This window comes from Echinococcus granulosus (assembly GCF_000524195.1).
Source record: "Echinococcus granulosus chromosome Unknown EG_S00041, whole genome shotgun sequence".
Taxonomy (NCBI): Eukaryota; Metazoa; Platyhelminthes; class Cestoda; order Cyclophyllidea; family Taeniidae; genus Echinococcus; species Echinococcus granulosus.
The window spans coordinates 115,659-133,577 of NW_020170421.1; the positions used below are offsets into that span (position 1 = coordinate 115,659).

Below are 17,919 nucleotides of genomic sequence, written 5' to 3' on the forward strand. Positions count from 1 at the left end.
ACCCTCACCAGGGACGAAATAAACTCGCGTCTGTTGGAAAGGCTCTGCTAGAATAATCATAAATTTTTACCTCTCCATCTGGTTGACATTAATGCCACTGTCGTTGATCATGTACCCACGTCACCTGTTAAATGTAATTTGAAAGTGCAGCTAAATTATAAGAAGCTTACTTTCATGTTTTATGCAATTCATTTAATCCGTCGAAGAGTCATTAATATGAGCTGTGATTCGCGGAGGCTTATAACTAACTCGGTAGTCTTACGAGTTCCACCCATAGTCCTTGTTTATATACCCCGACATAGGAAATGTATTCCTCCACCCCTCCATCAGAGATGAAGTGTGGTATTTAGGTTGGTCGTTTAATTCCTTCTTTTGATTTCAGGGACATTCAAGGCTCCACGATTGTATTCTTGCTATGTAGCATGGCCTCTCGGCCACACCAGTAGCCCTAACCCTTCTGTATATCGCCAAAGCGTTTTTCTCTGAGGATTATGACTTCCTTTGCCTACAGTAAAGTCTCGCAACGCCGCAGTGGTGGCAACGGAAAGTAAACCCAATCCAAGGAGACAACTACCTTGACTCCCATTCCTAACATGGCAAACATTAACGTGACGGAAGAAGAGCATATGCTACTAGCGGGAGAGTTTGTGACTATCCCCAACACGAGGGATGGAAATGACATCTCCCTTCGACAACTATCCCAGTCTCGCTTTTTTTTCCTAAGAATGCTATTAACAAACTGAAGCAACGCCAAATGTGGCTGTAAATCATCTGAAAAAGTTCGATACGGTACAGCCTACATTACCTCCATGAAGAGGTCAGCAGAGTGAACACGTGAGACCACCTCCACCTTTCCACCAGCTGCATTGAATCCAGGTAGATATGAATGAATAGCACGGAAGTAGAAACGAATTGGTGAGGAGGAACAAATGCGAAACCTTATCATACCGAAACTACTCTAAATTTCTTCCCTTATTAAATGACCCTGTTTTGGACAAATGTTCTTACGACTAGCAATGGATATTCATGAATGCCAGCGCAATCATCTTTCCCCCAATACAATTCTTAAGCAGAGAAGGAATCCCAGATCCAATGGAATTGCTAGGAGGGATCCGCGACGTTGCAGTCAAATGCCTTCTTGTTGCACGTAAATTCGATGACCGACATGGCTGGTCGGTTGTTTGATGGTTTTTTCTTACACCCACTACGTTGTGATGGCCAACGTGGGAGGATGGCCAAGAGGAAGCGCTGAGGAGGTCATTAAAAATGGGAGAGTGGCAATGTAAAGCTATGATAATTTTTCTGCTCTTCGTACTTTTTTGCGGGCTCCTAAGACTCCGCCTTTGTACTTACCCCAACATTTCTGTACAATTATAATACATTTTTGTCCTAATATTATGACTTCCTCCTTCTCCAGGAAAGCCTCAGGGGACTACAGAAATTTTCTCTGCACAAAGTATTTATGCTTTTCATGTTAGAATAGAGAGAATGCAAAATGAGGGCATTCAAAAGTGCTCGGTTTTGTTCAAGAAACCCTACCCGATGAACATATTCTCAAGTTAATTTAAGAATTTCCACTTATCATATTTTGCGTACGTAATTTTCAGTACTACAATAAATTTTGTACGGAAGTATGTTCCGTTTTAAGCATTTTCACGTGCTTCCAATGATCCACATACTTTCTGTACACGGTAAAATACCCAACATTAAAGTAGTCAAGCAAATAGGCACTATAGCTCAAAAATCTAAAGCACAGCGTCGAAATTGTTTCTCCAGTCAAGTGTTTTGGAACATTTAAGCGTTAGGGCAAAAGATCTCCTCGAGGCGGTATTGTTGCTCGATTACTTAAACATAGTGAGGTGTTACTTGGGTTAGGCTCCGCATTTAAGCGGGTACCGTGGACAGCTTCGCAACGAATTTTCTTAGATAGTTCATGGCCAGTATGGATTCATATGATACTACCATTCCTGGAGAATACGGAACTGGAGTGGATATTGAAGGTGGACGTCCCTTTTAGCCCTTCTATTAGGGGCCGTCGCAGTTCCTCCCATCCGCAGCATATTTCCTCCTTCCGTCAAGTTAAGATTTAGCGTTCAGTAATAGAAATCGAAACTATTACCTTTAAGGATCAGAGTCGCTTTCCACTGTCACTAGTTTAGCTATCAAAGACCTCCCTGACGAAGAAGGGGAGTATAATGCTAGGGTGGAACATATTTTTTCCTGACGTAGAAAAGGGCGGCCGCTGGTATAGACTGGAGGCCATATCGTTTGTAGAATTGCAAAGGTGGAACCTTAAGTCTTCCTAAAATCAAGACCATAAGTTAAAAAAAAAATTAAAGTACGACATAGAGATCATTTTGTTAGCGATCTGTTCAAAGCATATTTAGGTGTTTATTAATGCAGATGCGGTGGGACCAAATCTGTCAGGCTACTTAAAACAGTGTGCACTGACAAAAAGAGAGAAATGCTCCAATTGAGGAGAAGTGAAATAATTGCCAACGATACATAAATGTAAACACCTTAAAGCATGCATTACGATCTCACGCCTGTAGTAAATGTGATTTCTTGCATCGGTGATTCTTGGCGTGGAGGAGGAATTAGTCTTAAATGACTTGGTTTCACTACCAAATTATATTAGAGGGGAGGAGCAAAACTCCGCTAAGATAATTATCCACTTAATCGGGTTCATCTTCCCTTCGAACCTTGTATATGGAGGCAAGTATTTTAATAGCTGTTGATGAATCAATAATGAGACATCAATCTTTACTTTGAAAACAGAGAAAATTTTGCAACAAGGAATACCGAACTGAAGAGATATTTGTGTAAGTGAAAAAAGTAAGAGAGTTTCGTATATGCAATTTTCCAGTTCAGACAGCCAAATTCTACTATATTAGGAAATTTTGCATTTTCGCCACTCGTCAGTAGGTGCGTAAGTCTAACTGCCAACTCTGAGTTTCTTACTTTGTAAGAGCTTTGAGGGGATCACAAAAAAGCATGTCCTAAAACTCAATAGTAAATTAAAAGAACTGCTTGGAAACCTTCATTGTTTTCTACCATGTGGAATTCAGAATCAAGGTCGTACGCATCGGTAACACAATTGATACGCAATATATGCCGTGTCAACTCTTCACTACTATGCGAGATGTTTACGGAGGTAAATGTCCTTTAAAAGGGTTATGAATTGGCCATGCGTGAGGTCACTTAGTCATTTGATTGCTGTTGCTGTTATTGTTTGCATTAGTGAAGTATTTTACCTGCGTTCAGCTGTATGCGCTATGGGGAGCAGATAGGTCAAAACAGGTCATATCGCAGTGGCAGTGTGACTGTCTAGCAGATTTTGTAGATGGCCTATACGGTTTGCGCAACTATTTTTCTCAGAGGGGATTCCAAAATGTGAGTGCTAACTGTGGTTTTTTGGAGGAGCCGTTGACTGTAGTTGCTTGTTTTGCCTAAGGGATTAAATTCACTGAGGCCCGTCCTAGTGGAGCAGATGCTGCATTGTGGGTGACATTGGCAAAAAGGCTCGTGCCACTGACGGACCAGAAAATGTTCACCTAATCCCCTGCATTTGACTGGAAAAACTTTTGCTTCTTTAAATGAGATTTAATCAATAAAATGCATCTTCGTGTTATGACATGAATGTAGGATTTTTTCTTCCAAACGTTGGAACATTGGCTTCCAATAATTCATTTACAGATGTAAAAAATAGTCCAATTGTCTTTAGAGACCAATAATTGATAGAGGCTACGTCAAAAGCGAATTTAATGTGTATATTTCATGACATAGCTGGCAGATCGTTATATGTGTGATTAAGTGTTTAAAACTTCGCTTTGGTTTCGTAGGCACCCAAGGCTCAGCTTTTGTATTTTACCGGGTGGCACGACCTCCAGATCATGCCAGTAGATCCCAGCCCCTCCCCACTTCGGCAATGCGATTTCCACTCTGGTGTTATGTGATCTTCTGTCTCGGGACGCTGCATATATTTACCCAAGATATTAATGAGAATATGAAAAAAATTGGGAAAAATCAGTAATTTTACATCAAAAAGCCAAAGATCGTATCGATGGGCCTAGTCGCTTCTGATACGACAATTTGTATTAAGTAATCTCATTTTTACAAGAAAGCATTTGCATCAGGTCTTTTGTCTATACGTCTGGTCCCCTGATATGTGATGGAAAAAGAGAAATTGAAGATAAGGCAGTTTCAAAGTTTCGGATTAACTTATCCTTTCCAGTATACTTTTTGTTTCCTTCAAAGAAGTTGTAAGGAACTGATATTTGCTAAATTGCGCATTTGAGAAAGTGAACTCTTCACTCTCTGTGGGTTGTTACAGCATCCTGATGGCATGAGCACTAGCCCATATTTACAGCCTCCAGTTCCCATGCATGCTACTAATAAACTCCTCTTCAGTAGTAGCATGCATATTCACGAGTCCATAAGGGAGTTGAGGCTTTACAGTTTGGTAAATTAATTTATACAAAATCATTCCCAATAAATAAATTTCAAAGCTTGCAGATCCTCACGAATGCTCCACAATTAAAACCCAGCATTAGCAGTGATATTACAGCTCGTGTCCAATAATGACCTGTTGATCTTAAGGAAACAAAACTTGTCCCGTTATTTGAATTGTCGGAAAGACTCTTATTTATTGAAAAATTACTCTAATCATTTTAGACAAAATCACATCGTGCCAAGCCAAATGCATGTCGGTGTTTTAAGCTGACAATGCTGCAGTCTCAGGAGAAGTCGATGACCGCGTTCAAACTTTTCTATTATTCTGATATAATGACAAGCGTGATAAATATATGCATCCCTCTGGCCTCAGCAAAAGGCGCGTCAAAACCGGAATGTTTGTGTTGAAGATTATTTCATTATCTTTCTGAAAATTTTTCATCCATCTAACGTAAGATTGAATAGTCATCCTGTTTACTTCCTGTACCTACTTCCGGGCTCTCGTCCAGTAAAACTGATTAGCTAACAGTTGGCATGGTCGTGGACGCATTCCAAGGAGGAAAAACACAAAGATTTCCCATCACAGCTCCCGACTGTGTTGTCAACGTCTTCAGTCCATTACTGAGACCAACTAATGGACAACTGTTCAATGCTTGATCGAAGAAAAGGACCGCTTTCTTTGAGGTTTATGCATTCTCTTTTCCAAAATAAGGAGAGCATAGGCTTATATCAACATCATTGCATGGATGAGATTTGGGAATTTGGCAGGGCGACCTCCCTTAAATCAACCAATTCTTGCACACTTAGGGAGGCTCTAAGAATCTACTACCTGATTATTCAATGCTACACTCTCGCGCCATTGTCAAAATTGTATTTACAAGTACCATTAATTAAAAAACGACTACGTCATAAGCAAAATAAAAGCATTGTGCAGTATTTTTATGACCACCAGTTTTAATATGACACATGGCTGTAAGATCTTGCGCAGTGTAAATACCGACTAGAACCATGTGATGCAAGTGTTTATCCGATTAAAAGAGCACGGTGTTCCAAGGCTTTAATTTATTACTTGCTTACCTCCTAGCACACCCAGTCATATGTAGGAATTCAATCGTAAATGGCAATTTTTGCAAGGGCCCAATGACTTATGGGCAGTAATGTGGAAAATTACCTGATGAAGTAAAGAAACAAATACTGAAGCCTTTTAGATTTAAATTCTGACATTTTTCTATTTATTACCATAAAGTTATCTTTTACCTTCAGCGTATTACAGCAAGCATCCAAAAGGCTAAGTCATTTGGATGAGTGCAAATTCTTGCATCCTGAACAGCTTACAAAAAATTGGGGAAAAAACATTCGAGAGCTTGATGCCACTACATATGGTCAAAGTTCAAGACGGTTCTCGTTGTCAAACTCAAGTGCCCATATTTGGTGAGCACACAATATCTAACCAGTCAACTTCGGTTCGACTTAACTTGTCACTTATTGCAGCACACCTCATTTTAAATACCTGAATTTAAACGAAGTGCATATCTCCTTCTTCATTCACGAAGTTACTAATGACCCGAGTCTTTTCTGAAGACGAAAGATAATGTATTGCCAACAAAGAAGGACTGGAGGGGCTACTGGCACGTCTCAGAAGCCAAGCCCCCCAGCAGAAGTATAATGGCCCTGCCTTTCAGTATCCTCGAAGCCTTGACGAAGAGTTAAACAAACAACCAAAGCATTGAACAATATTACAACTTCATGTTGACGGTCCTTAATATGAGTTGGATGCAATATTTAAAAGCTTTCACCTTTAGCTAAAGTGCTGTACTAATCTGTTTACACTGCCCATAATAGTCCTTGTAAAGATCATTTGGTTCAAAAGCTAAAACTGGCAAGTTTTTAAAGCTAATGACTTCATGCGCCAATAAATTTCTTGTACTCTAGATTGATGCAATAGCGACCACGAAATATTGTAAATAAATCATTTTAACTTATTCCACCATAATCCAACCCCTATTTAAAAAATAACTCGGCTTTTGGATGATGCTAAAGGTATAAGAAGCAAAAGTTGCTGAACATTAAGAAGAAAATCTATCAGCCAATCAACCACATCTTTGAACTTATCGGCATAATTTTTCTGCTCTGTTTTGGTATTAGGTGCCATTCATTAAAATATTGTATAATTTATTGGCAAAACTCCGGAAGAAATTAGATTTTACGGCTTTCAAGAAAAGTTTGTTCATAAATCAGGAGACATCATAGCGTCCCAAGCCCTTTCCGAAGGTGAAGGAAGACGTAACACTAGGACTGGATATATATTACCGACGTACAGAAGGAATGGAGGGCCATGCCACTATCCTTTCTCCCATCTCTTCTGTACTTCGGCAGTACATATCCTGCCCTAGTGTTATGTCTCCATTCTTCTTCAGGGAAGTTCCAGGGTGCTATAAATCGGTACTCGATCCGAGAGAATAAAAGTCCAGGTTGAGGAGATGAATGCGGTACCTATTAAAACTATCTTTCAACCTTCCAGAAATTTGTACTTCTAAGTAATCGACTTGGAATTTAACAATCCAAGCAAAAAATGATTATTTTGAACCACATGAAGGCAAAATTTTAATGGTAACCAAGTGATATCCTTGGTTGTATTTTCCTTAGCATTCACCCGTCAGTCTTTTTGATTTTTACAAGATCCAAAAAGGCGCACAAAAGACCGAACAAAAGACAGTCACCACAACAGCGGCATTTTGAAAGGACTTGAACATTACACTTTGATCTAACAGCAAACATGAAATACTTGTATCAGCAAGCCTTAAGGATCTTCAACCTTCAATCCATTGATAAAGCTCATAAAAGATGAGTCTTGGGACACAGGTTTCTGAGCATCTGTAACTTTTAAAGCAGGAGTAGGCTTTTGATTTATTCTTTGGAATTTTGCAAAACATACTTCTTTTGAAGTGTCAAATGCTTGACAAATATATCTTCGATTTGCAAGAGAAAAAGGAGAAAAAAGATTGGTCATGTCACACATTTCCTTTCTTAAGTCTCTTAAGTGCGTAGATAAAAATGCAAACATTTATCAAGTCTGTTCTTCAGTCTTTAGAGGCAGTCAGAAAACCCGAACCTCCCTACGGATTGGACGCCCTCGGCCTCCAAGGAGGAGAAAATGTACCATGAACACGCTTAACCCTGGTACCTATGCCTCTTTATTTATCACTACCCGATAAAACTTATCAGCGTCCAACTCGTCCCTGCATTCCAAGGATATGAAGGCTGTGCTGGAAGACAGGAACACCAAGCCTACTACACATCTAATGCCTTTTATAAGAAAAAATAGACTTAAAAATTCTGAAAAAGAGAGACGCTTAGCATAGATGGTGTAAGCACCTTTCTTATACGCCAAGTAAATTCCACACTAGTGATAGCAATTTCTTATCAATTCATTAAAATGTATCCTTTTTCCAAATGAACAACCTAGCAATCGAACTCGTTAACGCAGCTGGGAGCATTCTAATGAATCACGCGTGTCACTCAAATGGCGTGAACAATAGCTCGCTGGGTTGAAACTCCCGTGGATTAACTGCATCATCGTGTCACATGAACAGAATTAGGGTGCTCTACTTTTTTACAGCAATTTCAACCTCTGCCCTTGGAAAAACTGAATTAATCAGGATAATGGCGAAGTTATGGGTACACAGGTAGATATAAATCGGCTTTTTGCGTAAAGACGAACCACTTTCTGATCCTTCCACGAATAGCCAATGAAGTAGAGTACTTATCGCATGCAATGATGGAGCTGAAGTAGTGAAGGTACCATACGTCCAAATTCTTATTTTATCGAACTGTACCCTGCTCTGTACTTGACTTCTCTCTTTCATCAATAATTAACTCTAAGAAAAAATAACTAACCGATCATCTTCATAGATTTGAAAAGTCAACAGATTGATCGCATGCGAAAACATACGATCGTAGCCCAAATTAGCTCATGACAGTTTTGTCGTTTGTTGATGACCGCTTCCACCATTAGTTCAGAAGCCTTCGTATGCTTATTCCTCTAATCTGTACATAAATCCCTAGTCTTGATCTCATTTCCGGGGGTTGTAATGGACTTGTGACCCTACCATTCTGTTGGCCTCGTCTAAATGGGTCAAGAAGAGTTAACAATTGAACGATTACAATGTATATCACCTATGTTTAAACCCATCAAATTCCGAAATAACCAATCGCGTCATATTGGGGTGATGCTTCCACTTTTTTTCGTAAAATCTGACTTTAATAACTGGTTTACGATTCACCCCATTAATTATGATCCAAATGTGTGGCATGTTGGTGAGATCTTGCCAAAAAACTTTTCATTGTCAATGCGTAGACTTGAAGGCAGTGAGACACGGAATCTAGCATAATTATGATGGAGCTAATGCAAACTGTAGCCCAGGGCTTACCCAACCGAAGGTCTGCAAGCTCTGAAGCAGACTGCCCTCATCAAATGTCTTATTGTTAAATAAGTACCATTTGCAATAAATTTAAATTTAAATGTCAACAAAAAGCCTTTAGCTCTGGTAATTAATAGATGATGCCATGGCAAGTGATATGTTATGATTGTTTTTTTTCTACCATTAACTTGTAGCTTTGTAATCTACGCTCAAGTAAGGGAGGTAGTTCTGAAAATTAAATTAGGTGTAATTTTTTACAGCTAAGAAATAACACTATAAGTACTAAGGTAAATAAGAAATGTGATTGCTTTAAGTCCTTTATTTTTAGGATTGTTTGACATTGATTAGGCCAAAAAACAACCTCTGGAAGAAAGAGTGAGGACGCAAACTTAAAGTACACTGGCCAGAAAATTGAGCTTATTTTAAGACAAACCCATTTAATGGGTGGAACAAAGTCCCTCTCTCGAAGTGGATTTAATGTCATTATAGTAGTATGAGAGTTAAGAGCGCTGGGGGGTTACAAGATTCTTATACAACAGTCGATTAGGCAGTTTGCTTATTTTTTTACCTCTTACTTTTGAAATTCCGAATTCAAAATCAGCGCAGATGAAGTGCATAGCTACCTGCTAGCCTTTGCTTACTCAGCGATGCTGCAAACCATGCTTCATAATGCCGCGATGAACTCGAGTAATGTTTGTTTATAATTTTGGACGGAAGTGTATCATGACAGATAAACGCAGTGCTATCAACAAGCTATAAATCTCCGCAGGTGGTTTTTTCAGAGTCGCAATTATAAACCAAGTATTTTTCCAATCAGACTTTGGCCTGAACTTAGCGAGCGTTACCTTTTTACCATGTAAATAGGTTTTAGCAGCTTTGACTCTCAATAGGCCCTTTCAAACTTGAATTAACTAAGCTAGTAAAAAGGAGAAGCAAACGGTTTTGTTTATTCTTCCAACTGACGTGTTGAGAAAAGAAGTGGATTATTTCTTCCATAATTTTGGTTTCCTACATTAGAATAAACTGTTATTTTGCAGCCCAGAAATGGAAACGCCTTATTTGAGCTAATTTATGCTTAACTGATTTGAATTTCAATGAGAGTTTTGATTTTACTCTCGATATCTGTCCACAAGAAGGGTTGCGATGTCATTGTAGGGTCTTGAGTCTTGCCTGAAATCGTAAGAAGTAATAGCAGTATAGCAGAAAATATATCACTGACGCACAGGGGGGCTAAGAGGCTGCTGGGATTGACCAGAGATTATGCTTTCATGCGGAAGTTCAGCTGGCGCTGACTTAAGCCGCCCCATAATTAAAAGTAGAGTTAAACTAACTACCAGAGCGTTACGTTATAGTTATTTAGAACCTCACGTCACCTTTCAGTAGCCCTGTATTACCTGTGTGACCCGCTATTTGCAAATCTCTGAGGCCGTATTTAATAGATATACTAAGAGAGGATAGACGCACGACTTGGTGGGAAGAATATTCACCCTGGGAATGCTTCATTTGGAATCACATGAAGATCTCAGAGCGTTTACACAAGGTGTGAAATGGAATAAGTTTTCAACGGTCTCATCGGTACTCCTACAAGTAAATAAATGCCGAGAATTTGCAAAATATATGCTTTGCAAGAACCTATTCACCACTGCAAGTTTCCAAAGTCAAGAATTTCCCAAAACGATTTTCAGGCCAAAAAGAATTACCCAATCATATTTTAAATCAGTATAACAGCTTAAAATTAAGACTGCAATTAGTAATACCAAAGGTAGTGCTAATACATTAATTAAATTTTTTTCCGTTCCAAATCTGCGCATATTACTCTATTCTAATGCATATTTAAAACGTCGCGATACAATCAGTGCATCGAGGGTTAGATGAAGTAGAATGTGCAGGGAATGTGCAAAATTGGTGGTAGATGAAAATCACAGTAAAAATGAAGGAATTAAAATTGGCGTCCATGCCAACAGGTTGAGTGCGCTGTGAACACCCCCCAATTTGTTTTTTGTGCGTGTGTGAATGTGTTTATGCAGCCAACTGTGCCAACACTAACCTGCCTGAGAATCGCAAGTGGTGCTGTGAAAAAAAAAACAACAATCCCGTGAAGTCGTAAATGGGCGGATTGAATCATCTCGTATTTCAGTGGCTTCAGCACCAATTGTACTAATAACATATTGGAAACCATGGCGCCATCAGTAGTTGCCTTGCCACATACTTTGTTGGCATACACTTGTTAAAAGGTTATTTCAATTGGTTTAGTTACGATAAGGGATAAATTAGTGCAATTTTTCTAATGTATGGATGTAAGTTAATTAAAGTTATTTGCTTCATCGTCCCTAAACTTAATCTACTTCGTTGGTCGACATACTGCTGTTAGGGGTCTAAAGACTGTCTTACCCTAAAAATGATTTCTCATCCCTACTAAGATGTGATATTTTTGGTTTAACCTACAAATTGCCAGAATCGCGGAACCAATCACCGAAGTACTTTGCTGAACTACTGGAGGATTTAAAGTTATTTTTTATTAATTTTGATTCTAAAATAGCAATTTCAGACATTTTGAAGGCGAGGAAGTTGGCTTCAAAAATTTGCCAACTGTAAATTAGTTCCCCTTACGAACATTAGTAAGAGACATAAAAGGTGCGACTTAAGTTAACTAATACGTACCCTACATCACCAAACTTCCACAGTAAACTGTACTTGTAAGGCTATAGTCGGAGGCAAATTTTATGTGAAAAAGATGTTTTGACTGTCAGTTGTAGGTTCGAAAAACTCAGTAGATAAGCATGATGTACCTCGTTTGAATAATTCAGGGCTGTTTGCAGAGGTTGCTAAGGCAACTAATCGCATGAGAGCTGAGAAGGCGATGAGGGAGTTGTTATTTTAAGCAAAAGGGAACGATGAGCCCAAAATCTGATAAAATGGGCTTTTTAAACTTTGTGTTATAAATACCATGTTGGTGACTAGGATTTAAGGTTTTTATTGTCAAAAAAACGCCGCTTTAATCTCTCAAAAGCGCAAATAGAATTCTATGTTTTGTGAAAGAACAAGGAAATAGATAAATTTAGTCATGACGTAATAATTCATTTAGAATTTCGAGAACCTTCATTTACTCAACAACTTCCAGAGCCATTAAAAGTACACAAAAATCCATTTGAAAGGCTGAAAAACTAAAATAAGGAGCAGAAAATCAGTCCAATTTGGTAAATAAATCAAGACAGATTGAAATTAATTCAGTCGAGAAAATATGTTTCAAAGTGTGTCGAGCCGAATGAGAATAAGCCCCCTCTACCACACCTTAAATAATGGCAATGGAACAAAATAAAATAAAAGATCTAAGCACAGCAGACCCCTTAAAGAATCACATTTAAATTTCGAAATTACGAGTTGCAGTAAATTTGTTCACTTGAATTAACTTTAAATCACAGGCTATTCCACCTTAAAGATTACATGTACTTTTCCTGCCATTTAACTAAGAGGAACACGCTTTCAGAAAGGGTATTTACCAAGGCCTCAAGTTAAGGGAATAATTTTAAACAAACATGCAAATACTTACGTAATACAGTGATTTCTTTTTAACTCTTCCTTTTCAGTCTTTGCCGGCATTTAATGCTCCGCGATTGCACTTCCACTGAGCCGAATGGCCCCCGGGTCATGCCAGTAGCTACCCCACAATCCTTCGTTACGTCGGCAGTGCATATTCCGGTTTAATGCTATGACTTCTTATGTCTTCAGGAATGACTAGAGCTGCTGCAAATGTATCATTAAGCCAAGGTTACCAAACTAAAACGCAAAATTTGAACCTAATTTGAAAAAATTAATTAAATTCAAAAGCAAGGTATAAAGTTATTTACGTTTTGTTCGTTTCGCTCTGTTTAGAAACTGTATTGGGGGAAGGGGGGATGTGCTGACCATCAAGAATGTTTACCGCTACTCGAAGGAATAGAGGCCTAAAAGCAGAGTCGTTTAATAAGGGGCGGGGTTTAAAGCAGAACCAAGGAGATAAGCTACCGCCTCTATTTCGCCTTGCCACTTTATTCTCACTTCAGTGCTGCCCAGCCATATCTACTAGTTGGGTTCTATCCAACTAGTAGAAGGGTGGAGGAGGTCTCACTTTTCCAATTCATTGGCATCTTCATGCAGGTATCGTGGGTGCTGCCTAACGCATTTATCCAGATGGTTCACAGCCACGGCTTATGTCTCTTCAGTTGTTGGTAGCATTCCCGTCGAATGTGGCACTGGTGTATTTGCTGAAGGTAGACGTCATTTTTTGACCTTCCATTAGGGGCCGTCACAGATACTTCCATCACCAGCATGCGATCCTCTTCCGTCACATTAAAATTTAGCGCCTGGCAATAGCAATTAAAGTGGCTATCCTTTGGGATCGTGTCTACTTTCCATTGCCACCGATGTAGCGCTCTTAGACTTCCCTGAAAACGAAAGAAATCATACTACTAAGACAAAAAACGTTTTTTTAACTTAGAGAAGGGGTGGGTGCTACAGGCATGATCCAAAGGCCATGGCACTGGGCGGGAGTACAATGGCGATGCCTCAAATGCTCAAGTAACGGAAACGAAGAGTTGGATAAACAATCAGGGTATTACAGTCACACGCTTAACGTCCTTTGAATGGTTTAACCAACCCGACTTTACTCCTTTCACAATACCAGTACGTAATTATGGTATTACTGATTGAATAGAAGTGGTATGGGTCACGAATTCTGATATATGAATAAATATTAGAGTTAAGAATTTGTGGGGTCCAGAAGATACTAGGGACCCATTTTATGGTTCTCTAATGACAATCAGAACTACTCAAGGCCACTCGTTTTAAGATTCGCCTTAGCTTTTTAACTATGAATTACCAGAAACTACGCAATTGTGGTACTCTGGCGAAACTGATGGTCATTCATTACTTGAAACTGACGCGAAATGATTTCCCATAGCATAAATGGGTCCTGGAAAAGGCCTTCCAGTAATTCCTTAACGGGGCACACTCGTAGGATGGGTGAAGAAGTGAGGAGAAAACTTGTGAATTCTGGGAACTCTGTTGGTGGGCATCGCCCCACTAACAACTGATGGACCTGGATGAAAGGAGAATTACTCATTCATATGGAAAAAAGGGAAAGCAACCTTGATTTGTTTCCCGTAGGCTAGTCGTACAAGAACCCACAAAGAACGGCGTGTTTTAATCCTTTTTTCTGCTCCTTTTGGTTTGTACCGTAAGAAGTGCTCTGAAACCCCAAGAGTTCTTCATCAGCCTGAAGCAGATTAATCTTCCTTTTTTTCGCCAAGACGATTTTTCTGTCGAAATCTGCGAAATCTTACTTCTTCTAATAAAGTCAGTTAGAGTTTCTCCTCTTTCCCGACAATAGGAGGTATTAAAATTTAAATCACTTTCACAGATACTGATTAGTAAAAACTCCAGAAATTTGTAGCATAGCTATTTCTTACGTAAACTTTAATTAAATATTTTTGTATGCCGCCTCGTGAGGTGAGTGGCACAAACATTGTACGTTTCGTTCTTTGTTCACCGACTCAAGTGGTGAGATAACTAGTTTAAGTCTGCAACTTTTTCACATTACTACCTCTCGAGAACACCATTTTTATCTGATTTTTAAGAGAACTATTGCAATTCTAAATGCAATTTATACTTATGTTATAAAAAAACAAACATTTATTACTATCTCATGCCTATTCGGAGGGAGGACTTAAATGTGTTCCATCCATGAATACATTCAATTATGAGGCACAAAGACGATTTGTAAAGTATCTTTCCCCACTGGTGGCAGAGAGGTTTGATCCAGGAAGTATTGTAGCCCCACTCAACTTTTCTGTAGATAAAGGAGGCATAATACTCGTGCAGAATATGTACTGCCGACGTAAGGAAGGGCTGGGGTTACTGACATAGTTCGGAGTCCATGCCATTTAGAGGGACTGCAAAAGTGGAATCTTAAATGATACCGGTTTCAAATCAAAAAGTTACGCAAATAGCCGTAGTATTACAGACCCTCTCCCATTCTAAGAGTCGTCTTAGGCTCTAACCTTAGTAATCCTCCCAAGTCGACCATCACGAAGTAGTCGGTGCTGTACGCAAAAGTACACACGAATCAACCGTGCCAGTCATCGATTTTCCTTGTGACTGAAAGGGTATTCGATTGCAATGTCACTAATCCATCTTGACAATTTTATTGAATCTAGTGATTCGTCTTGTTTGGAAACTGTATTTCGGAAAGGGGGAATGGGCTGACCATTGCGTATGTCCACCGCTAGTCATAGGAAGACGGGCCCACGGGTAGTAATTTAACGAAGGACAGGATTTTAATTTAGTGAAGATTAGGTTTTAAGTTTATTTTCCGCCTTGCCCCTTCGTTTCCACTTCATTGCTGCCCAGTTATATCCATTTTTCCATCTATCTGGATTCTAGTCAGGTAGTAGAGTGGTAGAGGAGGTATCGCGTGTTCATTTCATTAACATCTCCATACAGGTACCGTGGACACATCTATAACGGACTTTTTGAAATGATTCACTGCTAGTGTCACTTTAGGTGTCAGTAGCACTCCTGTAAATCACAGACTCTTGGTATTTTCCGGAGGTAGACGTCATTTTCAAGTAGACATAATGCTGGAGCAGAATATGTAAGGGTTGTGGGCTACTTGTATGGTCCGAATTCCACACCGTTTCGAGAAAATACAAGGTAGATCCTTAAATGCTCTTTAAATAAAAACGAAATTTTAAGCAAATAATCAACTTATTACAGTCCAAATAATTCACGAAAAGATTTGGTAAGCTAATTTCATGATATTTTGTAGCTGTATAGCTTAGCACGTTTACTGCCGGCCTTGTGGGTGCATGGTATATGCTCCTCAGAAATTGGTAATAAATAAATGTATTTCCTAAATTCTGTCACTACTAGGTTGGTTGAGGTAAAAATAGCCAAATATTAACATTTATCTGGCAGCTTTCAGTGGGAAAATATTAAGTATGATGTAAGATGTATAGGCTGAAGTGGAATATCAACCACTACAAGTCACTTGTTAAATTGTTCTCAAAAACACAAAGAACTGCAACTCGATTAAGTGTTATTGTTTATCGGTGATGAACAGATAAAGATTGCATGATAAAAACAAGCTACAGACGTAGTGAATATGCTGAGGAGTCTGATTGTATGAAAGTTTCTCCACTCATCTTCCTAATCCTTCACTCTATTCTAGAGCTTCTTCAATTGAACTTCAACAAAACGTGAGGTATCCTGAGCAATCAGATGGCCCTAAGAAAACTCTTATCATTTCTCTTTGGCTATGGGTATTACTAATCAATTAACCACCTTCTGCTGCAAACAAGAGATTCTCGTGACTTCTTATGATATTTGGAAAGTTGGTTGCACTGCAAGGGGTAGAGCCATTGCTTTCAATAAATTACAGTCTTTTGGTACAATAATTTTGCGGATTGTTTATTCTCGATTTTAATAACGAGCCGTTTAGGGCTCCACGATTGTACCATTACCGGGCGGCGTGGCCTCCAGGGATGCCAGTGGCCATCAAGCTCTTCTGTACTTTGATCATACTTATTCTGCTCAAGTGTTATGTCAACTTTTTCCTTCAGACAAGACTCAGGATACTAAAATAATGGTATTGGGAAGCATTTCCTGCCCTATGAGACAACTATTCTGATTTCCAATCGTAAAATGCTAAGCATTAACTGACGGAAGAAGGGCATTTGCTGTGAGTGGGAGAACTTGTGTCGATCCCCAACAGAAGGGTTGAGTATGACGTCGACCTTCGGCAACTGCTCCAGTGTTCTGTTCTGCAGCATCGCTATTAACAGCTGAAGCTACACTAGTAGTGTCCGTGAATAATCTTGAAAGCTTGCTACTTAACAGTCTACTCTACCTGCATGGAGTGGTCAGTGAGGTGAATACGTGAGACCTCCACCTCTCTTCCGACTGGTTAGAACCCAGCTCGATACGGTTGGGCAATATTGAGGTAAGAACAAAGTGGCAAGGTGGAAGAGATGCAAAAGAAAAATCATTTCCAAGAAACTGTTAAAACCTCGCCCTTTATTAAATGACTGCTTTTAGGCCGGTGTTCTTGCAACAAGCGATGGACATACGTGTTAGCCAGTACATTCTTCCGTTCCCAATTCACTACAAGATCAAGATGGACCTCCAAATCCAGTAGTATTTCCAAGAGGGAACAGTGGTGTTGCAGTCAGATATCTTCTAAGTTGCACGCAAAGTCAAGGACTGACGCTGTTGGTTGGTAGATGTTTTTCTTACCGCATCATCTGCGTTGTGATGGATGCCGTAGGAAGTTTACCAAAAGGAAACATTAGGGATGACATTCAAAAGAAGAGAGGAACCAAATAGTACATTAATCGCTCGTACTGTACCACCGCTGCGTAGCCTAAGCTTCGAGGAATGCCAGTGGCCCTCCTACCCTCCTGAACGTCGACCATACATTATTCTGTTTGAGTGTTACGTCTTGTTTTCGTCTTCAGGTAAATCGCAGAGAGCTACAAATAGGTCCCTAAAAGACCACTTATTTGTAGTCATTCGAAGTTAAGAAAAAAAGTTCTGCAAATTTATAGTACTATACTTCTGTTTACTTAAATTGTGCTATGGTTTGCAGTTTACGTGATATGACTTGAATGTCGCAATTGTACTTGGACTTGGTTATTCTTTCAAGAAAGTGGTATGACCTTCCACCTCTAATGTCATATTAAGGTACGTCGCCGTTGGCAAGTAGGAGATATGATTGTTCTCTTTATTCTTGAATTTAACTGTAGTTATAACATTTATCCGTTGCCAAAGGGGTATGCCAATGTTGCTTTGGTCAACAGGTTCAAAGTTTGATGGAGAAACCTCTTGTGGTTGAAATTTCACGAAGGAGATTAAAGTTTACTAACATGAGACACTATTTACCAGCTATCTCTAGAAAAGTGGAATCATTTCAAGGGATTTTTAAAGACGGTTTGTAGGCATGCAAAGCCTCCTAAATAGAAGATATTTCCATCTATGACTGTGCCTTAATTGTGCATTTATCCCCCTATTT

General features: G+C 39.3%; 1 protein-coding gene across 1 annotated transcript; it reads left to right on the forward strand. All coding sequences in view use genetic code 11, as the record gives it.

The window, feature by feature from the left end:
• Positions 1 to 8,582: 8,582 nt before the first annotated feature.
• Positions 8,583 to 12,041, forward strand: EGR_05499 (hypothetical protein; the record flags this gene model as incomplete). The annotated part of the gene is made up of 6 exons (XM_024494748.1): positions 8,583 to 8,769; positions 8,947 to 8,999; positions 9,134 to 9,160; positions 9,202 to 9,248; positions 10,503 to 10,635; positions 11,913 to 12,041. The coding sequence occupies 6 exons, from the start codon at positions 8,583 to 8,585 to the stop codon at positions 12,039 to 12,041; spliced, it is 576 nt and encodes a 191-aa protein (XP_024350796.1).
• Between the last annotated feature and the right edge of the window lie 5,878 nt (positions 12,042 to 17,919).